The sequence below is a fragment of the Artemia franciscana genome, chromosome 21 (assembly GCF_032884065.1).
Source record: "Artemia franciscana chromosome 21, ASM3288406v1, whole genome shotgun sequence".
Taxonomy (NCBI): Eukaryota; Metazoa; Arthropoda; class Branchiopoda; order Anostraca; family Artemiidae; genus Artemia; species Artemia franciscana.
In genome coordinates, this window is record NC_088883.1 from 31497870 (window position 1) to 31521836 (window position 23967).

At 34.5% G+C, this 23967-nt stretch overlaps 1 protein-coding gene across 2 annotated transcripts in view; it reads left to right on the top strand.

The window, feature by feature from the left end:
* Positions 1 to 23648, top strand: part of LOC136040887 (protogenin B-like) — a 148009-nt gene extending 124361 nt beyond the window's left edge. Inside the window, exons 16-22 of one of the 2 annotated variants that reach the window (XM_065725295.1) lie at positions 1940 to 2070; positions 5904 to 6088; positions 9518 to 9698; positions 15135 to 15257; positions 18639 to 18847; positions 21407 to 21493; positions 23121 to 23648. In XM_065725295.1, coding sequence (XP_065581367.1) covers positions 1940 to 2070; positions 5904 to 6088; positions 9518 to 9698; positions 15135 to 15257; positions 18639 to 18847; positions 21407 to 21493; positions 23121 to 23519 — 1315 coding nt within the window. In that variant the 3' untranslated portion in view covers positions 23520 to 23648. The remainder of the gene's footprint in view (positions 1 to 1939; positions 2071 to 5903; positions 6089 to 9517; positions 9699 to 15134; positions 15258 to 18638; positions 18848 to 21406; positions 21494 to 23120) is intronic. The other variant, XM_065725297.1, reaches the window with a different exon arrangement.
* Positions 23649 to 23967: the final 319 nt, after the last annotated feature.

The following is a 23967-nucleotide window of genomic DNA, read 5'->3' on the forward strand; positions in this document are numbered from 1 at the left end:
CTTAAACATCCCATTAACTAACAGACATCTGGGCGTTTCAAGTACCACAATGTGTGTCCAGGAATTCCGCATCAACAAGAATTTTTCCCGATTTTGATCTTGGCAGGGTTGTTCTGAAACGGCTTAAAAAAAAGATCGTCCGGAACCATCCAAAAGTACGGGGCTGTTTCGAACATGCCTTGGGTTACTTCGTAAACCTTGTAATATAGTTGCAAAATTTTCAATTATTATTAAACATCTTGGAAGCCGCTCTTCCGCAGCTCTCTTTGTACCAATTTTCGAAACTGGGCATGGAAGTTTCAAGATAATATCATCTTTTGAACGTGAAACCTGGTCGATGGGATGACGAAAACGAACTTTTTTCTCATTTTTGAGAAACATCACCCTCTTGTCATCATCTATTTCTGCTATACGTGCAACACAAACCACGTCTCCTTTTCCGACGATGAATGTCACGAGCCCTAAGTCATCAGCAGCTAGGATATTTACATTTAGGTGATTGCCTGGTTTCGATTCTCTGAGATGTAGCTTGTAACTCGTCCTCAATATCTTCACCCCGGTCAGCCATGCTCAGAATACTTGCTTTCTTCGGAAGGGTTGCGACAACTTTCTTCAGGTATCTTTTTCTTTTTCTACCATTCGCTCTAGTTCTTTCTTTTCCGGTGTTTCTGTAAATATTCTAGTTTTTCCTATTTGCTTTATTCTCTACCCTTTGTAGTTGTAGGTAGCTCATGGGGAAATGGTCTTAGTTGCTCGGGAGTCATGGAAAAGTCTACAGAAGGCTTTTGAGTTTTGTCAGCAACTTGATCTGGCTCATGTGGATCTGGTTCAGCAGGCTGAGAAGGGCTCTCCAGCAATTTATTATCTGCAACTGAAGCAGCAGAATAGTCAGCACGGCAGAAAGTCTTGCGGTCGAATGGTTACACTCCGGCCTTTATAAAACAAGCCACAATATTACCCATTGTAAATTTTTTGAGGCATGGGACACGGCTGAGTTCTGCTACCTCATGTCCGGAGATACTTTGACCTGGATGAAGGTTCAGCCACCTTCTCAGAGTTGAGAAGTTGCTTCTCAACTCTGTTTGAATGGTCTTTAGACGGAAACATATTAAGGTTATAAGTTTTGCGAGATGTGATGTTGGAAGATATTCAAGGTTACCTCATTTTCTTAGCAGTAATTGATTATTTGGATGCCCAAGTGACTGTCATGATTGTCCAGTAGCAGTAAAGTGTGGCCTATGTCTCTGGGCTAAACACAGAAGTAATACAGCGGATGCTATAAACGGCCTTTGTATCTCTTTGCGTTTGTATCTCACCTCCTGGGCCTAATTTGACAAAACGGGGTTGTTTCAGACAGTTAGAAAAAAGTCCTCCAAACCAACCTGACTATGGCGTCCGAATCAACCCAACACTGTCCATTTCTAAGAAATCGCTTCTAGAAAAAAAAAAAATTATTAAGGTGAGTCCAATTTGTGACTAGCTGTAGTAAGTGGCATAATAAGTCTAAGTACCTGCCAAAACTCAACTATGTACTTACGTAAATAACACAGCTACAAAAACTGGCGCATATTAGTGGAAATAACGAAAAGCTTAAAGAGTGGCTTAAAGGGAATATCTTTGAATTGCGTTTTCAAAAATTTTTGAACCTTTTGCGCAAGTCAGCCAGTCGTCAATACGTGATACTGATTTTTGGCTAAATTTTTAGTGCAAAACTTGATTTTATAATGGCAGTGTTCGAAGCAACCCGTGTCCAAAACAACCCCGAGCAGTTTGTTACCACCAATAGTTTAATTGGAAATATTTGTCTTTGCTTATTTTGATCAGTGTAGAAGAGAAAGCTGGATATGATCTTTGTAAATAGAAAAATGGTTGTTCTATGTAGTCTTATCAAAGTTGTTTATATGAGATTCAATATTCTATTTGAAAATTTTTATTTCAGCACCAGTGAAAATGTTAATGTAACCAGTTTGAAACCTTATGTGAAGTATATGATAACGGTGCAAGTGTCTGTTGCTGAGGGCAAGTCAAGCCCTTGGTCCGATGTTCTTGAAGTTAGGACAAAAGCTGATGGTAATTTTTTTTAAGTTTCCTCGGAGTTTTTTTCAAGGGGGGGGGTGGTAGTTAAAATTTAGCATCTTTTCTTTATCCATTTATATCTGGTTTTGATTTCTTATAGCTGGATTTAATGCGCCGATTACAATGATTAATTGCCACAAATTATCATAAAAGGTTGTCATAAACACATAAAAGAATGTAATAAACTGTAAATCGTTATAGTGTAAATTGCTATAACCAACACCATCAAACAAAGGGGAAGGGGATCGTGTCATTATAGTGTATTATAATTCCAAGGAACTATAAGTTAAAAAATCTTGGACTAGTTAGTGTAAATTGTTATAATCAACACCATCAAAAGAATGTAGTTTCATTCTTTTATTTTATTTATTTAATTCACATTAAATGAGGTCAAAAACAAGTGAAAACTAGATTTTAACTTCTAACATCCTGGTTTTTAATATTTGTTTTTTTTTTGTTTGTAAGGCAAGATTTTATTATTGTAACAAAAAACGTACAACAAACATACTGCAGTGATAGTCAACAATGGTACTCTTGACTATCAAAATGATAAAATGATAAAATATAAAAATGATACTCTTTTGCAAAAAAAAAAAAGAGAGGAAAATAACAGTCAGCTACCCATCACTGACTACTCGCAAAAAGCTAAGTTGGAGAAAGAGCCATGTGCATAAACAAAATAGCAATTACAAATTGGACTATAGACATTAGCGACATGGGAAATGTTAAAGAAAAAAAAGAGAGAAAAGGAAAAAAAAGTCCACAAATCACCTCAAACGGTCTCTAGTCAACCCAGGAAAACTATTCCAGACAGACTGAGGTGCTGCCAGGGGGATGAAGACATATTTTAATTGTCGACTGAATGAAATTTGAATGCTTTAGAAATATCAAAGATAATGTTTAGAATGCTGAGAGACTAAGAGAGGGTCCAGTTCTAAGGGTTGCAAGAACACCATTTAATTGAAGAAAACCGAAAGATGCGTGTGAATCAATATAAAGGGAATTCAAGACAAGCAACGGTTTATTAATAGAAGTATTTGCTTCAAGGATAAGGGTCATTGCTTTATCATATACTAGAGACTGGTATCAGAAGAAAAGAAGATGTTGACATGGGAGGGGCAATACGAGACGTATGACTGAAAAAAAGTGAATATTTTTTTTTAGAATTGACCTGAGAAAAATGTATTCTGTTTTTCGGTATTACGAGTCTATAAAGCAATTTCACCTACAATCGGACGATCGTCGTTTTTTGTCATGTGGTAACTACCGGCCAAGCTATGGCTGCCATCTGTTGGCTTTCCATATATTATCTCTTTAATTGAAGCTACAGAATTGAATAACATCAAACGTCCTGTAATGGCGCAGTGGGTTTGACCTCACCTTGGTAATACGGACCTAGACATGAACCTAATTGTAGCAACACACTGCAGCGCCCGGAATTTGATTCCGGTGATGAGATTAGGCGAAAGCGTCTCCATGTTAATCCAAATTAGAAGAAGAAACAGAAGAATTACATAAAACCAATATCGCCAGAAACAGTCTCCTTTATTTGAAGGAAGATTTGTAGTACCAGCAATGGGTATGACAGTAAAAAGTATGACAGTACAACGTATGACAGTGAACGGGAGAACGGGATGCGAGAGCAGGGTTGTCAACTTGCACACTTTTCGTGTGAAATACGCTCTTTTTTTCATTGCACTCTTTCACTCCACGGACCGGATTTGCACTGTTTTTGCCCATTATTTGCTCTTTGCACTCTTTTATGAAATGATGGTAGAAAAAGTATTAAGCGAAATAAAAAAATTCAGATTAAATTATTTAAGTGCAAAAGAAAACAGCTATCCGGTATAATCTCTGTTATCTCCGCCTGGGTCGTCCCCCAGACGTCTTTCTGGTATTTTCAACCATTTACAAAACAGTAGATCAAAGTATAAATAACAAGTGAAAACATGGTAAATTCAACATCAAATTTTACAGAAGGAAGTTAAAAGTTTCAATGTCTACTCTCAAACTGATAGCTGTCTCTGATGTTACAGTGCTGAGCTAGTAGTAGAGAAGAAGAGATAAGAATGACACATGGGTAGCATTGAATGCTACCCATTCAAAAAAGTGGCCTCCCTTGATATTAAAGCCAGGGGACATAAGTTTCTTTCACAGGGTGTTTTGACCATCACTTTTTTTTTGATCAGCCGCATTTTTAGTTTCTCTGGCTATTTTCAGAAATTCCTATAAATTTATTTTTAAAATAAATGTTACAATTAAGACTAATGGAGAAAATAGCTGCCATTCCTAGATCAGCTATGAATGGTGATTTTTTCTAGACGTGTTTTTTTTTAGTTATTGGTTACTATGGGCTATGGTTCGTAGTTACTAGGTTGCAGCTACTGCTCTCAACATGATACAAAGTTGGTTGCTGCGGTATGCACTTTAATTTTATTGCTGTCAATCCCAGCTTTGGAAGAAGCTCTAACGAGCCATTTGAAGACAGTTCATCTATTTATGCGTTGTGTCCATTCTATGCTAAGTATACGATTACAATGTGACTCAAAAATGTGTTTCGCATATTTGAATTATCTATCAACAAATGACGTCATTTTTATACAATCCTAAAAAGGACTAATGCCAGATTTGCCTCTCACTCACTTGGACTATTTGTATTGGCTTTTTCTACAATTGGCCATAACTTGAGAACTCGGGAGCAAAATTCAAGAACAAAATGTGAGACATCGAGGAGATCGAAACGGGAGTTAATCAAACGGTATATTTTCTTTTGTGGTAGTTTCGAAATATTTTTGAAAGAACTTAAATAGCTTAGTCAAAATAAACAGAATGTTGCTACTTTTACAACAATTCTTGCGTCATTTGGAAGGTACTGGGTATAGGGCCACTCATAGACACTCATAGGGCAACTCATGGCGAAATCAAGGCACAGGGCAACTTATATCTTGCATTTTTCCGGAGGTTGAAGACTCGAAGTTTGGCGTGGACATTTCATAATATTAATAAGATGTTCGTCGTAGACTCAAAGACAAGTATTATAAACATCATAATAATTTATATAGTTTTTGTGTAATTATAATTTGCATAAACAACTAGTATTTTCTGCCCCCCAATATTTAAGATTAAAAAAAGTCCCAAATATTGTAAGAATCTGCAAAATATTTTGTCTTGCCAAAAGAAATGTGATTTCTTTTTTTTACAGCTCTTGATTTTTTTTTTTAAACTAAAATACTAAATTTTTTTCCCTAAAATACATATAAGCTTAAAAGGTGAAGTAGTCTGACTAATAACCGAGACAATAGTCCTTTACATCGCAATTGTAAAACAGCACGTATTAAAAAGCTATACACCAAAATTTTGATCAACTTTTAAATAATTCAATATAGAAGTTTATGTCATACCAGAGACAAAAATGTCCTACTTAATTTTGGACGGTACTTAAAAAATTATTTAAAATACATTCTTATTTGAATTATAGTTTTCAAGGAACTTGGACGCACTGCTATAAGGACCAGGTGGAAGTCTTGAACTGTGTAAATCCGGGCCTATCTGGAGTTAGATAACAAAAAATTAAACGAGAAAATCTGGTTTAATTTAAATAAAGCAGTACCAAAGAAAAAAAAAAAAAACAACATATTAATGAAAAAATCCTAATATTTCAACTCCTCATTCCGAAGCCTTTATCAGCGGAAACTTTTTTTTCTTTTTTTTTGTTTATTTTTTCAATCATCTAAAGAAAAAGACAAATAAAAACACAACAAGAAAAAAAAACAAGACAAAAGGATAAATTCTTTCCAGCATATTGACTTATTTTTTCCTATTTCCAGTTCCGTCTGAACCGAAGAATCTCTCTTGGATCACACTTGACAAACAAGTTCAAATTTTATGGTCCCCTCCTGATAAAGTGAACGGAATTTTGCTTGGCTACACCCTTTTCTTCACTGTAGATCCCAGCCTTCCCGTTACAGAGTGGGAGAAAGAGGATATCCTTCCTCTCAAAATCAAAGCGAAGGTAAGAGAGCCAGATGTAAACAAATTTTGAAAGTGTAAAAAATCAGTTTTGGAACAGCCTGTTAATATTTCGAGACTATTATACCCATAATCACTGCCTCTATGCCCGAGCACATATATAAAAAAAGAAAAGAACAAACAGCAAAATACTCTTTCTAGGTTTTAGCTATAATACATAGTCACTATTTTTGCCGTTTCAATTAAAATGACAAAGTATACTACTTCTAAAAACATACTAAAAGCCCCATTGGCTTGTGGCCCAAACAGCTGTGCACGCTCCTTATCTACCCAATCTATCCCAACCTTCACTTTTTACCAGAGGAAATACTTTTCTTCAACACAAAGAATCTGCGAGGACTTTAAGCTAAAGCAAAACATTTTCAATAAAGAAGTTGGGAGATGGGTCTTCTCAAACCGAGTAGTCAAGGAATGGAACAACCTGCCTCAAGAAGTGGTTATGGCTGACTCTAAGTGGTCATGACTGACTATGGATACTCTATCAACTCTTTCAAGAATAGTATTGACAAGTCTCTTAGTGGAAGTAGATTTTTATCGAAGGGAAATCCTTTTTATTCCAGTATGTTATTGTTATTATTTACCCCTCCCTTAGAGATTACCCTCAGAGATATTAAATTATTGGTAATTCAATATTAATTTAATATAATATTAGTAATTTAATACAGGGGATAAATATTATTATTTACCCCCACAACTTGTCTTACAAAGCTATGTATGTACTAGGACCTCTTCCCACCCCACCCCCTTTTGTCTAGCCCCCGATAGATGACCAAAACGTACAATCTCTGGTATTCAGTCCTATCTGTTCTGTACTTCTTTCCTTCGTGTCTGACCTGCCACAGAGCTAACATAAATATAAGTCAAACATCGAAGGTCTGTTTGTTTGTGTATGCAAACTGTTTGTGTGTATGCGGCACTGTCAGGATGGACCAAGTTGTATGTATTGTGTAGTGCATGTATTGTACATTGTCTTGTGCATATATGTATTGCATGTACCCTGTAGTGTTCATATCCTTATTTGTCTGATATAATGTAACTCGTTTGATATAATAGTTGTCCCTTAAGTTTCTTGATTATAAGTAACAATTATAATTCCCTAATTATAGTTCCTAATTCCCTAATTATAATTAATTATAATTATAATTCCCTAATAAGTCCCTTAATTATAAGTAACAATTATAATTCCCTAATTATAGTTCCTAATTCCCTAATTATAATTAATTATAATTATAATTCCCTAATAAGTTCCTTAATTATAAGTAACAATTAAGCCGCGGAACCTTCTGCAGCGACCAAAAAAAAAAACAAAAAAAACAAAAAAACAAAAGAAAAAAAAAACAAAAAAAAACCAACAAAACTTTCTCGATAGTCTCCGTCGAACGCGCAGGCAGAGATAACGATAATCCGAGCCAATGCTTGGATTTTCTTCCTTAATCGAAACAGCGGAAAAATGTACATTTCAAATTGAGGTCTACAAGGTGAAAATGTACATTTCAAATTGAGGTCTACAAGGTGAAAATGTACATTTCAAATTGAGGTCTACAAGGTGAAAATGTACATTTCAAATTGAGGTCTACAAGGTGAAAATGTACATTTCAAATTGAGGTCTACAAGGTGAAAATGTACATTTCAAATTGAGATCTACAAGATGAAAATGTACATTTCAAATTGAGGTCTACAAGGTGAAAATGTACATTTCAAATTGAGGTCTACAAGGTGAAAATGTACATTTCAAATTGAGGTCTACAAGGTGAAAATGTACATTTCAAATTGGGGTCTACAAGGTGAAAATGTACATTTCAAATTGAGGTCTACAAGGTGAAAATGTACATTTCAAATTGAGGTCTACAAGGTGAAAATGTACATTTCAAATTGAGGTCTACAAGGTGAAATGTACATTTCAAATTGAGGTCTACAAGGTGAAAATGTACATTTCAAATTGAGGTCTACAAGGTGAAAATGTACATTTCAAAGTGAGGTCTACAAGGTGAAAATGTACATTTCAAATTGAGGTCTACAAGGTGAAAATGTACATTTCAAGTTGAGGTCTACAAGGTGAAAATGTACATTTCAAATTGAGGTCTACAAGGTGAAAATGTACATTTCAAATTGAGGTCTACAAGGTGAAAATGTACATTTCAAATTGAGATCTACAAGATGAAAATGTACATTTCAAATTGAGGTCTACAAGGTGAAAATGTACATTTCAAATTGAGGTCTACAAGGTGAAAATGTACATTTCAAATTGAGGTCTACAAGGTGAAAATGTACATTTCAAATTGAGGTCTACAAGGTGAAAATGTACATTTCAAATTGAAGTCTACAAGGTGAAAATGTACATTTCAAATTGAGGTCTATAAGGTGAAAATGTACATTTCAAATTGAGGTCTAGAAGGTGAAAATGTACATTTCAAATTGAGGTCTACAAGGTGAAAATGTACATTTCAAATTGAGGTCTACAAGGTGAAAATGTACATTTCAAATTGAGGTCTACAAGGTGAAAATGTACATTTCAAATTGAGGTCTACAAGGTGAAAATGTACATTTCAAATTGAGGTCTACAAGGTGAAAATGTACATTTCAAATTGAGGTCTACAAGGTGAAAATGTACATTTCAAATTGAGATCTACAAGATGAAAACGTACATTTCAAATTGAGGTCTACTAGGTGAAAATGTACATTTCAAATTGAGGTCTACAAGGTGAAAATGTACATTTCAAATTGAGTTCTACAAGGTGAAAATGTACATTTCAAATTGAGGTCTACAAAGTGAAAATGTACATTTCAAATTGAGGTCTACAAGGTGAAAATGTACATTTCAAATTGAGGTCTACAAGGTGAAAATGTACATTTCAAATTGAGGTCTACAAGGTGAAAATGTACATTTCAAATTGAGGTCTACAAGGTGAAAATGTACATTTCAAATAGTGGTGTATGTAAAATGGACAAGATCCAAAGGCATAAATAAAGAAAAGGGGAAAAAGAAAACAAACAATAAATTCAAAATGATGGTTATCACCAATTTATCAGTCCAACAACCAACCGTGGCTTGTTTTTTTTTTTTTTTTTTTTTTTTTTTTTTTTTTTTTTTTTTTTCATGGCGATATTCCATTTATTACCCAGACAACCTAACTGGTCCTTCTTTGTTGTTTTGCCGCCTTAATCCATCAGCCATAATTATCACATTGGGCTTTATTAAGATGTGAGCTTTATCGTTTTTTTCCTTTTCTATATGTGCATTTGTTTAATTAATGTCTATGCTTTCTAGTATTATCTTGTCGTTTTGTGCAAATCATAACTGTAGCCTTATCACGAAATCGTGTTTCACAAGTTACATAAACCATGAGTTTTTCTCCATTGACGTCATTTTCTAACTTTAGAACGATAGCTAATCTTTATGATTTTTTGTTAGGTTTCTGGCCTGCAGCCTGGTTCGATATACACAGCCCGTATGGCCGCTAGAACATCTGCTGGAAATGGCCCACTATCCTCACCCATAACTATAGACTATTCCTTAGCAATGTCTGATAGTAATATCTCGCCTAACGGGACCTTTGTGACATCTTCTTCAGCCATTACGGAGCAGCAGATTGGTAAGTCTCTATAATTATATGTAATATGTTCTTCTTCTCTGGTGAATAATTGCATCCGTACAAACTTTAAATGGATTCCTTACAAAAAATGAAATTGGGTTAAACACATCGGACTAAAGATTTTGCTCTTCGTTAGATATTTCAATTTGACCTTTCTTGGTTTCACACTCACTATTACTATTGAGCACTCAGCAACTATCGTCTCGATTGAACAGAATAATAAAATTGTAATTACAAAAACATATTTTTTTGAGGATGAAAAAAACTTTCTCTAAAACTAATCTCTAAATTAATACAGTGTCCGTCGAATGTGCAGGCAGAGAACGATACTCCGAGCCAATGCATGGATTCTCTTCATTAATCGAAACAGCAGAAAAACGTAAATTTCAAATAGTGGTATATGTATAATGGACAAGATGCAAAGGCATAATAAAGAAAAGGGAAAAAGGTAAAAAATGTACATTTCAAATAACTTGTGTATGAAATCGGGTTAAACGCACTCTACCAAAGATTTTGCTCTTCCTTAAATATTTCAATTTGACCTGTCTTTGTTTCACATTCACTATTGAGCACTATTTAAACAGGAACTGCAATTGCGTTGAATTTGTGCTTTGCAGAAGATGTGTTCCTTGTTGATTGTTTAATTAACTCTTTGAAATTGGCAGCACCTTGTCCTTGTATATCACTTTGTTTCCTTGCACAACTATTTTGTTGCGGCACTTCCTTGTGTGCTGCTTGTTTTTATAATTTTATACCACGAAATGAAATTTAAATTGGGTTAAACGCACTGTACTAAAGATTTTGCTCTTCGTTAGATATTTCAATTTGACTTGTCATGGTTCCACACTCACTATTGAGCACTAGTTAAGCAGGAACTACAATTGTGTTGAATTTGTCCCTTACAGAGAATGTGTTCCTAGTTGATTGTTTAAAAACTCTTCGAAACTGGCAGCACCTTGTCCTTATATATCACTTTGTTTCCTCGCCCATGTTTTTGCGACACCATTTTTTTTGCGGCACTTCTTTGTGTGCTGCTTGTCTTTTTAATTTTGTGTTAACATTTTATTATGAATAAATAACTCAGTTCAGTGTAAAAAGAAATTCCCTGAAGAAACTGAGTGCAAGTTAAGTGTAGCAGTTTTTATGTAATACCTTAAATTAGGTATTATTTTCCAAGACCACGCTGCCTTTCAATGACGAAGAAATAAAAGTTCAAATAGAGATAAGTCTTTTGTTAACAGTGAAAACAGATACAAAAATTTGGATAAAATTTAGAACGTAAGAATTTGAATGAATTCTGTTAATGAACTTTCCCAGCCAGATCTAGTGAATGAACTGGGAACTGTTTGTGACCCAAAAGTTTTTTTTTTGTGGGTTTTTATTACTATTTTTTTATATTATTATATATTATTTTATTATTTTTTATTATTTTTTTTATTATTTTTTTATTATATCTGTTTATATTATTATTTTAATTTTCTATATATTATTTTTTTTTATTTTTTTTTTGTAAGTTTTAATGTTACTCCAAAGTAATTTTTTTTTTTTTGTAAATACGTTTGTTTTAATGCTTTAGTTTTTCTGCTGATGACGACCACTGGTGGATGTGGTCAAAATATTCAGATTTCTGTATCTGTTTTCACTGTCTAATATAAGGATTTATCCCCATTTGAACTTTTATTTGTTCGTTAAGTGCAGCGCATGTGGTAATTTTTCATGGACTAATAACATTGGCAGAAACTGTAAATACGACTTGCCATCGTTTAAAACTGTGTTTACTATCGCGTGGTATTCAACTTGAGACTTTAAACGACAAGATTCAAGATTTTTGTTTAGCACTCAATATAGACAAACAAAAATTCTTCAAATAGAGCCAACAGTGAGCTAAGCTGAAATCGAAGGCTAACCTAATATCAAAATAAAATTTGTGATCCGCTAACGACACAAATAAGATAAAACAAAAAAGGAAAAAACAGAAGAAGAAGAAGGAACAAAAAACCTGACAACTTAGGGCAGGACAAGACAAGGAAAATTTAATTTAAACCTAAATTATAGAATAAGAATTGCGTTATCAAGATAAATAATATATTCTATTCACCTTTTTTTTTGTTTAAAAGGTTGGCTATTCAGGTTTTCAACTTCATTGTTTAATTTAAGCCTGTTTACTGTAGAAGGGGTTTGAATTCTCATTGAAAATCCGACTCTTTCACAATTTACTGAAGGGGTCTATATGTTTCAAGATAAGTTGAAGTAAGAGCGAGTGAGCAATAAAGGGTGGAAAGTAATTTGCTGAAGACCGAGTATCATAATGCCATTGTGATAACTTGTTTATTGCTGAGAGTTTTTTGTTGTTGTTTTTTGTTTTTTTTTGTTTCTTTTTTTGTTTGTTTAACAGTAGTAGTTTGTTCTATTCCTTTTTCCACCCTCGTACCTCATTTTTCATTGCGGTACATCCTTTTGTGTTAAATTTTTTTGAATATGTTTTTTATTTTGATGAATGAATAAATCTATTCCAGTGTCAAAGTACATTGAAAAAGAAAAAGAGTGAGTTCGAGTTATATGCAGTACATATCACTAGATACCTATTACCTATTCATTTTATTTACACTGCCTTTATAAAAAGATAATATAAAGATTCTTTCTATAATTTAAAATCTTTATGTATGATTGAATCCATAATTGAATCCGCATATGAAACAAGAAATATATTAATGCCATGAAGAACCCTAGATGTGGGGTAGTTTGCTTGTAGTCTGAAAAGGACTAGCCTATCAGGTGAGTGACCTTATAATTTAAATTCATCATTAACGATTGTAGGAAAAAAACAAACAGCGTACCGCAAATATACAGTACTGATCCCTACAAAGGCTGTACGAGTTAGCCAAAAACGCTAATTTAGCCACAAAAGCAGCCACAAATTGCCACAAAGGCTATACGAGTCAGAACAGAGTCTCCTTCATATCGTTTCAACTCGGAATGTTCCTTAAAAGGTTATTATTGCTTAAAATAGATATTAACTGTATTTTCTTTACAAAGAATGGGCTTGACGTAAATGCACCATATGGTAATTGTCCCTGGTGCATGGAATTTTGATTGTCCAATCAATGGTAGAAGCAGTTGTGTCGTGGGGGGGGGGGGCAGTTGCCCCCAGGATATATAGGATTAAAAGGAAACCTTTTAAGATTAAAAGGAACACCTTTAAAGATTAAAAGGTGTTCATTGCTTAAAATTAATAGGAAATGTGTTTTCTTTACAAAGAATGGGCTTGATGTAAATGTACCATATAGTAATTACCCCTGGTGCATGGAATTTTGATTGTCCAATCAATGTTAGAAACAGCAGTGTCACTGAGGGGGGGGGGGGCAAGTGGGGAATTTGCCCCCAAGATATAAAGGGTTAAACGGAACACATTTTAAGATTATCATGTGTTCATTGCTTAAAATTGATATGGAATGTATTTTCGTTACAAAGAATAGACTCGACATAAATGATTGCCCATGATGCATGGAATTTGATTGTCTAATCAATGGTAGAAGCAGTGGCTTCGTTGAGGGGGACAAGGGGCCAGTTGACCCCTCCCTCATGATATAAAGGATCAAAAGGAACACCTTTTAAGATTATAAGGTGTCCATTGCTTAAAATTCATATGAAATGTATTTTCTTTACAAAGAATGGACTCGATGTAAATGCACCATATGGTAATTATCCCTGGTGCGTGTAATTTTGATAATTCAATCAATGATTAAAGAGGGGAAACCTATTCTTTTACTTTTAGAAACTTCGATATACAACTCCATCTGTTACAAGTTTAGAGATAAATTCATCCGTGGCTAATAAATATATCGGAAAAGATAGAAATACATTTATTGATTAAAATGTATATATATGTCAGGAAATTCTGCCAGGAAATTCATTTACCCAAAATCAAAATAGATTTTATCGACTTAAAAAAATTATTTTCATTTTCTTTTTTGTCCTGGAGAATCGAAATTTTTGCTTTTCACTTAGAAGAAATTTTCTGGAAATACAGACTGCTACATATCTCCTAGTTTTCCATTCTCCCGTTTTCTGTCCAATTTTCCGGTCATCACGTTTGTCCTTGTAGATTTCAACTACTGAGTAAGAATTTTCATTAAACAATTTCTGTGAGTTGTTTTAAAGCCTCTGTTTTTTTGGTAAATCATATAGCTCCTTTTTCAAATTTATTGCTTGAAAAGGCTCCCATGAAACGGAAGAACCCGTCTTCACTTCCTGATTTTTGGCTTTTTTTTGTGTCGTGCTCAGAAACGAAAAAGAGAACCGTAGCAGATGTCTACACTACCCAATATTCCTGTTTTATGTCCCATTTTCTAGAAAGCGTCGAATGTAGACACAGCTTTATATACTTTTCTGTTATTCATTTCAGTCGTTGAACTATTAATTATTCCGAGTTTTGGTTTCACAAGACTTGCAGATAAACAGAGATAATTTTAAAAACTTACCTATTGAAGTTTTGAATGTATCGATGATAACATAGTTATTTCCAGATGAAGAAAAGTAAGGGCACAAAAAAAGCAGTCTACACTACCCAGTATTCCTGTTTTACGTCCCAGTTTTCCAGAAAACGCCAAATGTAGACTCTCAGCTTTATATGCTTTTCTGTTATTTATTTCAGTCGTTGAATTGTTAATTATTTCGAGTTCTCGTTTTACAGGACTTGCAGGTACACGGTGATAATTATTAAAAACTTACACATTTAAGTTTTGAATGTATCGATGATAACATAATTATTTCCAGATTAAAAAAAAGAGAGAAAAAGACTTTTGATATAGATCAAAATAGAGGTTAATTGCTTAGTATGCTGACGTGTACAGGGGCAAGGCTTTCGTTTGGTCCGATTGACAAGGGAAGTCCTTATGTACATCTCTTGAAGCCACCATTTAACAATGATTTTTGAGGAAGTAAAAACAATCCTCATGGTTAATCATATAAGGTGGCTGAAAAAAGGAAAATAATAATGAAACGTGATTAAAAAAAAGGTTTTAACCAAACAAGGGGAACTTGTCCGAATTAATATGTAAGTGGAGCCATCTCGTCTAAGGTAAATATCTGTTGTGAATATCGTTGTCATAATATCTGCACTTATTTTGCCAAGAAAGAAAATCTTTTAAGAGGCAAATTAAATCAAAAACCAAACAAAAGATTGGTTACTTCAAATACTATTGATAGTATTAATTTTCAATTAATTTTTTTCCCCTTTTCAGTCATCTTTCGCTTTTCAGTTATCATTTATCGTTGGTGATTTCGTAGATTAATTTTCCTGGTTTGTATCATCTGATAATTTATATTTTTTTTGACAAGGTTATTTTTTACTCTTTAATATTCTTTTTTTTCCACTGAAGACTGCTTTTCTTGGTTTTCTCATTTTTTTTTTATCATAAAATATTTCGTTTCTAGGAATCATTCTTGGGTTATCGGTAGCGTTACTCCTTATATTACTCACTATGCTTATTGCACTTTGGCGCTTTCGTTGTACTAAGCAGTCTCGACTAGATGGCAGCGCTTCGACGAACTACCAAGGTAAATTTCAAAAACATACGTTTAGTATAATTTAACTGTAGATGAAGTTACACGTAAAAACCCGGGAGGATTTAGATTTTTGCGAGGAGAATAGACAGGATTTGCTCTTTGGGTATTCTTTGTTCTTATCTCTTATAATATACCAAAGACAGTGAAAATGATTTCTGATTGTTTGGAACTGATAAAGTGGAAACTCATGCAGCCATATATATATAATAAAAGTTTAGAGAAACCAGGAATTCAATTTTAATGAAAATACCTCTGTTTACAGTTATGCCGTTGTTGGTAGTAATAGGTTCCAAATTGAAAAAGAAAAATGGATGAGAAATTAGCGAAAAATAAGCTAAAACATGTGACTCCTAATAGCTTATGAATATGTGCTTTTGTTTTGGAGGCGTCGTTGTCTTTGGGAATCAACAGATTACTTTTGTACTTTTACTTTTGTACTTTTACTTTTTGTAATTTTTACTTTTACTTTTTTTTACTTTTTACCTTTTGTACTTTTACTTTTCAACAACTTTTACTTTTGTACTTGTGGCGGGAGTCAGGTGTTTCCGCCTTTCCCAGCATCCAGGATCTTTGTGACCTCTTCGGACCAGGTATCACGATCTGCTGCCAATTGCTCTGCGAATGGGAGCCGCTCTGCGAAAGGCCGGTCATCTATGTCCAAATTTCTTAAAGGCACCAATGGGATCCAGATCAGACTTAGTCAGGGTCCAGCAGTTCTTCTTTTGGCCTCCTTCCAAGAGTTGTACGGCTCAACTAGAAGGAATCGACGGGGCAGGTATTCTGGTGGTCTCCGCAGGACGTGACCCAGCCATTCTAAGTGGTGCTTTTCAACGTTGGTAACGACATCTCTTCTAATCTTGCAGAGTTGGCGAATACCGGAATTAGATATCGATCTTGCCGGCATATTAAGTATTTGGCGTGAGAATCCATGTTTACATGGATCAAAAGATTCATGGTTCAGCGTGGGAACTACTACTACTACTAACAACTTGCTACAGCACCAAGCCATCGGAGGCCAAAACAGCTGCACACACTTCTCCATCCAAATCTATTCAAAGCCTCCCTCTTTACACCCTCCCTGGAAGTTGCCATTTCCCTTAAATTTTTCCTCTAACATCCTTCCAACCCAACTGAGAAAGACCTACTTTTCGTTTAGCCCTAAACGTTTGGCCGAAAAACACACAAAACGTGATATTACCCTAAAAATCATAACAATGGAATCACCAGATTTTTCAAAGAAATATATTTGAAAGTCGTAATTTTCAGATATGAATAAACCTAAGGAGGGTCCGGGGGCAATTTCTTTTTATGATGATATCCTTGGTACATCAAATTATACGCCTAAGACTTCATTGAGACCGTTCAAAATGCTGTTGTTTTGCGTTAATAGTATTCAAAAGTTTTTGTTAAATCTAAAGAGTATGGCTAATTTATAAGAGTGGAAACTGGCGCTATTGTTGTCAAAAAAGCTATTAATGCCATCTGGCGTTTGGCGACACTTGGCATTTTTTCATGCTTTGTAATCGTTTTTTTTTTCTGTCAAAAAGTAAGGTCAGACTCTTTTTACTAGCTAATTTTACTATTTACAGTCATAAAATTAATTTTCTTTCTTATTACATTTGAAAAAATTTCAAGTATCGCCAGATGCTAGATGGTATTGATGTTTTTTTGTCGACACTAGTGCCAGTTTCGACTCGTTGGTTAAATCCTCAAATTAGTTTTTTCTTGTCCCAGTTTTCCTGGGACAAATTCCTTTTAGGGTTCGTGCCCTAAAAGGAATTACGTCCCCAAACTTACCCGCTGTTCGTGTACCCAATTCAGCTTAAAATTTGACGCACAACATTTTAATTATTTTGCTTTCTAGGATTGCCACTATTCCCTGTTTTTAACCTGCCTTTACCTGTTTTAAGCTGTTTTTACCCGTCTGATTTTTAAGTTGAAGAAGTTAATACAAGCAAATGAGTCCGAAGAAATTATCATAAAGGGACAATGCTAGTGATAAAGTCTTGGGTTGGCAACCGTGATTATTGATTAATATCTGGAATATCAAATAACCTTATGCCTCTGATATTCTTTAATAAATTTAAATCATGAAGCAGATGAAGCCATGGGAAAATGTACCGTATGCAATTTTGAACTCTGTAGTTTAGACGCTATTTTTGTAGTAAAAACTCGTTACAAATACTAAGTTTGGCAACACTGGTGATAGGGCAATGCCTGAAATATCTAACCTTATACCTCTGATATTCTTTGAAATATAGTTTTTTTTCTCCTTTTTTTCGTTGGTAAAGCATTCAGGATTTAAAGGCAGAATATTCAAACTTTTATTAGCGCATGAATTTTTCTCTCTTTACACTTTCTTAAATAAAAGATATACCTATTATTATATTTTCGCTTTATTTAGATAACTTCGAAGACCACACTGCCTTTCCATGACGAAAGTAAAACAGTTCAAAATAGGGATGGTACCTTTTTATTGACAGTGAATAGATATAAAATTATTTAACTGGATATTTCGAACACATATACAGTGTTCATCATCAGCAGTAAAACTAAAAAAGTTTTAGTTTTACTGCTGATGATGAACACTGTATATGTGTTCGAAATATCCAGTTAAATAATTTTATATCTATTCACTGTCAATAAAAAGGTATCATCCCTATTTTAAATTGTTTTACTTTCGCTTTGTTTTGGTTATAAATAAAAATTTATTGTCGTTTCAGAAATGATTTACTTAAAAATAATAATAAAAAAAAACATTTTTAGTGAAAACAATACCTAAAGGAATTTTTCTTGGGGCCGGAAATTTCCATAGAGGAGAGAGAGCTATATTTCCCGGCATTATTTAAAAAACGATCAGAAGTTAAATGTAATCTTTTTCAACTGAAAGTAAGGAGCACCATTAAAACTTAATACGAACAGAAATTCTTACGTATACGAGGATGTTGCCCCCTCCGCAATGCCGCGGTATCTACGCTAAAATTACGCATTAATTACTTTACGAATTGACACATTTTAAAACAACATCACATACTGCCAAGGTTACAAATTCCCGAAAATATAGTGTGGATCAGCAACAATTTTTGGGATTTTAAATGAAAAATAATTTGGTGTGGGGGGGGGGGGGGAAGAAGCATTTTGTCTGTTTTTAAATGAAAATACAAAAAAAAAAAAAATTTAGGCGAGTGCTTGCGCTCCCTGTCCCTGTAATTGCCGTCCCTATTCCCTACGTGTGTTCCTGGTGAAAATCCTGGCGAAATTGTAGGCTATACCTTGCTAGCATGGACTAGATCGCAGGTTAAAACTTCACCGAAAGTGTTTTTTCATAACAAATTGATCCATTGTATATGAATCTAATTTATTTTGTCCTAGGGAATGCAAATGTGGCAGCTAGGGCTGCTCGTAACAGTCATGTATTTTTGACATCGACTTTGAATGGCAGCTTAATGACGAAAATTCATGCAGCTGAACGGTCTCACGAAAGTGCTTCTCAAGACGGTGGCAACAGCATGGACATGGAAGTTTTTACACCAATGCTGGCAACCCTGCCACCCGACGCTAGTGTACATATTGATACGAAGGTACCGAATTTCGATTATAAAACTTGAAATTTCTCGACATGAGAGCGATTCTCCCGCTAAAAAACCTATTTTGATGCAAGCTTGATTAAAGATTCGCTCCTTTTCGAACATCCCGTGGTCTTTTTAATTAAGTTGTATTAACTCAATTTTTTCTTCAGTCGTTAATGATAATGAAAGTATAGGCCGGTTGGGATAATTTTGCTTGTAGTTTAATTTTGCTCGTAGTTTCATTCTTCAACCTTCGCATTAAACCAACACACTTTGAAATCTTTAAGCGTAGTTTTTGAATGTGTATTTTAAAAGATAAGCTTTCGTCAATCACAGGTCCAAGGTACTTTATTGTTTCCACCCGAGATTTTAATAATAGATACTTTGAAGAAGTAACTCAGGTAATACTAGGGCAGATATTTTACTTTCTACCGTAAATTATGGAATTAGTTTTCGATAAATTCTAAGCAATAAAATTTGATGAACACCAATGAAGAACATTGGAAATTGCAATACCCATTTTCGGCTCTAACTCCTCGTCATTCCTCTTAGGAAAGTGAAACTGCCGTATCATCAGCAAAATGTGTGTTGAGACACGGGATTGTCAATGCGCGGTGAAGATCATTTATATAAATTAGGAAAAGCAGAGGACCTAGGACAGAGCCTTGAGGTACCCCAACCTTCAAAGATTGAGGAGCTGGTGGAGAAAGGAAATTGCCTCCATCTATTTGTTGTTTTGTCTTATCCATATAAGATTTAACTAGATCCAACGCCGGTCCATGCTCGCAACAGTTATCCAGTTTACAAAAAATAATACGAAGGGATATTGTATCGAATGCTTTTTTGAAATCTAAATATATTGTTGCAGTAATTTCACCTCTATTTAAGCATTCATGAACATATTGGACGAGAGCAAGAATAGTGTGTTCAGTATTGTATTCAGACCTAAAACCAAATTGGGAATTTGTGAAGAAATTAGGCGATTTAAGAAAATCATAAACTTTGTATAAATTGCCTTCTCAAATATTTTTGAAAAAGCTGACAAAATAGAAATAGGGCTGCAATTTGACGGGTTTTCAGGAGTCGCTCTTGTGAAGCGGAATTATCCTCGCTTTTTTAAAAGCAGATGGGAAAACTCCACTTTTAAATGAAAGATTAATTATATGTTGTAATGGTGAAATTACTGCAGATAAAATCTCTTTAACAATTGTAGAACTAGATCCGTCTGTTCCCTCTGAATTACCTGGATTTACACCACAAACTATTCTTATTATTTCAGACTGAGGAATAGGCCCAAGAAAAATTGAATTACTTTGAGGAGGTGGAAGGTACGAAGAAAGATATTTATTAAAAGGTTTCGACTATTTTTAGAAAAATACTCTAAACGTTTTGTATCTGTGGGAGCATCGTGAGGAATCTCTGTGGTCCATCTTTCGCTTGCTTAACTCCTTGGATCTAAAACTCAAATTAACTCAAGAATCAGAGGTGGATAGACGTCTTCGATTTTTGGATGATGTTTTCACCGTAATGGCATAAATTTTGAGTCTGGGGTCTATAGAAAACTTACGCACAGTGACCGATACTTAAGTTATTCTACTAATCATTCTCCTACAATGAAAAGAGAAGGGGTCACTTCCCTAGTTGATAGAGCACTGCATGTTTGTTCACCACGTCTCGTTGAGTAGACTACCTTAGAGATGTTTTATTTGGGAATGGTTATCCGATTAGTTTAATAATTTCTTTGATTGAAAAACGTATTGGAAAGTTATCAAGACTCAGCCCTTACAGAACACATTTATGACCACCCGGATCATACTATTTTATTTAACCAAGCTAGTTTAATTTCACATTACAAAGGTATTGTCCAGCACTACAGTGAGGGTCTTGAGATTTACAAATACCAAGAGTGACTCATATTTCGGTTTTCTCAAAAGAGAAACTAATACTTTAGTCATCCCTGAAATAAACTTGAATCACTTTCACACTCACAAAATGAAACGCGTCATCAACCCCTAAGATTTAAAAGAACCATTACACGGGATCCAATTATGAAAATCAAAAATAATATGAGATAGTTCTCCGAGTATTTAGTTCTTTGTCGTTTGTTTGGTGAATCAATTTTGTCACTGGCCAGATATTTGCTAGTATCCTTCGAGGGCAGTCTAAAGTTCTTGGATTTGGTGCTAATCGTGGGTATTAGTGACTTGCCTTCGGTGCTAGGTTTTTGCTTTTATTTCTTCTAATTTTTGCTTTTAATGAATTTTATGCAACTTTTAATTTTGACTTTTTGTTGTATTTTATTGCTTTGTTTTTTCACGTTAATTTTCCGCGTTATTTTTGGTTTTCTTTGACTTTATTCACATTTTTTTGGGGGGCATTTTCCTTAAATTTTTTTGTTCACACTGAAGAGTGGCGGTTGTTCTCTCGTAATATTCGCTTTGCTTTTTCAGTATTTTCATCTGACCTTAAAAAGCCCATCTTTTGATCATTTTTCTTGATAACATTCGATTTTGTTTGAATTGAATATTTGTTATTATTCTGGAATGGTAAATTTGACCTTTTTTCTTCCAGGGAGGCTATCCTAGTCTTCAGCGTTCTAGTAAGAGTAATTCTTTACAAAGGACACCCTCTAGCAGGGCTACAGACAATGTGAGTAGTGTAAGTGTAAAACTAGACATTTTTTTTTTAAATGATTGAAAGTGCTTTTTTTAAAATACAAAGGTAATTAGTGAATTATACAATGTGAGTTGTGTAAGTATAAAACTAGACATCTTTTTTTTTTAAATGATTGAAAGTGCTTTTTTTAAAATACAAAGGTAATTAGTGAATTATTTACAATATTCTGTCATTAACAATAATGTATTTAACGATGTTTCCACAACGCGGAGGGGGTTGGGGCTCTAGATTTAGTTTATAGGCATTAGACCTCGTTAACTGCATAACGATGTACTAATATGAAACTGTGCTTCCTAGATAATAAATACAGAGGTCTAATTATAGTCCTATCTTATTTTTCATATTTCCAGCACAGAAACAAATACATTACAATGATTTTTTATCACTATCTCAAATTGTAAAAGATAGCAAAGCAACAAAAAAAGAGAAGGAAAAACAGTAAAAAGACTTTGAAAGAAACAATTTGCAAAAGAGAAGGAAAAACAGCAAAAACAGTAAACAGCAAAAGCAGAAGAGGAAAAACAGCAAACAGTAAAAAAATTGCAAAATTGCAAATTTCAGGAAAAGAAGCAAAATTGCAAAAATTAAAACAGAGCCTCACCCAGGGTAGTTACTAGCCAATATGTTTGGGGGGGGGGAAGCAAGGGATTTTACCGACTGTTTTTTGTCAATAATTAGCATAATGTCCGTTTCGAATACAATGCGTAAAATCACTGAGCGAGTCTGTAAAACCGCTGCATTTACCGACCAAGATTCAAATTTTGGTACATATCATTTCACTATTTTAATGCTCTTTATTTAACCAAATGGAAAATTGTGGCACCATCTGTAAACTCACGGCAGGAGTCGGTAAAACCGCAGCATTTACTGACCAAGATTCAGATTTCGGTACATATCATGTCACTATTTTAATGCTCTTTATTTAACCAAATAGAAAATTGTGGCACCATCTGTAAACTCCCGGCAGGAGTCGGCCCATTTACCGACCAGGATTCAGATTTCGGTACATATCATATCACTACTTTAATGCTGTTTATTTAGCCAAATGGAAAATTGTGGCACCATCTGTAAACTCACGGAAGGAATAGGTAAAACCGCAGCATTTACTGACCAAGATTCAGATTTCGGTACATATCATGTCACTATTTTAATGTTCTTTATTTAACCAAATGGAAAATTGTGGCACCGTCTGTACACTCACGGTAGGTGCCGGTAAAACTGCTGCGTTTGCCGACCAACTTCAAACTTTCTGTAGATAATATGTCAGTATTTTCCTGGTCTTTATTTAACTAAACAAAGAATTTTAGCGGCGTCGGAAAAATCATGGCCCTTCACTTCACGATTTTACCGACTTGATTTTATCGAGTGACCAAAACAACGGGGGGGGGGGAGCACCCCCCCTTCCCTGGAATGCTAATGCCATAATTGGAATGCTAAAGCATTCCGATTGTACTTTTCTCTTTTATTCTTTTATTTCTTTCTCTTTACTTTTTCCCTTTCTTTCTTTTCTTATGTTTTCTTAATCTTTCACATTTATTTTGTTTCTTATTCTCAATATGTTGCTTATATTTAATGATCTGTAAATTGCTTATACTCTTGTTATTCATAGGATGAAGGGATTTCGGTGCTGGCTGAAGTCAGTGACTGCGCATGGGCACAAAAATCCCAGGAAGACAGCAAAGAAAATCAGTATTTACCAAATAGACTTGAAGAATGGGCCGATGTTACTGCCATCACGTCTCTTGATCTATCCACAATGGTGGAAGAACCATGTCCAGCATGTGGTGATAAAGTCAGTTCAAGTGTCAGTTCATTTGTATCTCCAACAAGGAGCACCTATTCATCTACTCTGGGAGCAACTTCTCCACTTTTGTCGAGTGTAAACACTCCTTGTACCCCTACTGGTGAAGTGTGGTCAGCGCGTATTATAGCAACTCCGGTGAAAGTAGTGCAAGAAGATTTGCCAATGGTGTGTATTGGTGAGGTGTCATCGCATTATGTTGATTGATGTTGTGCTGTTTGCTCTTTGGCAGTCTTCTCTCTGGCGTTATCCATGTCTCGGTGCCTTTGATTGTACAAAAACAAGAAAAGACGAAATGATTTACTTGTTGCAGCTTTATCTTTGCAACTTTCCACGTACAACACAGTTTCTTCGTTTTAACCTTACAAAATAATGGATCCCATCATTGGGTGTTTAATTATTTCTTATTATACTATAGAATATATAATTATGTTATATAATTATGTATAATATATAATTATATTACATAATTATATTATATAATTCTTATTGTCTTCCTTGTTAAATGTATCTACTGCCTCAGAAAGTGTACTGATTATCGGTTGTCAAAAAGCTCTATCTCCACTTCTGTTAAAATGAATCTTGTTTTAGCCTTTGTTGATATTCAAAAAGTATTTGCAAGTCGTTCTATTTTCATTGAGCAAATTCCAACTTT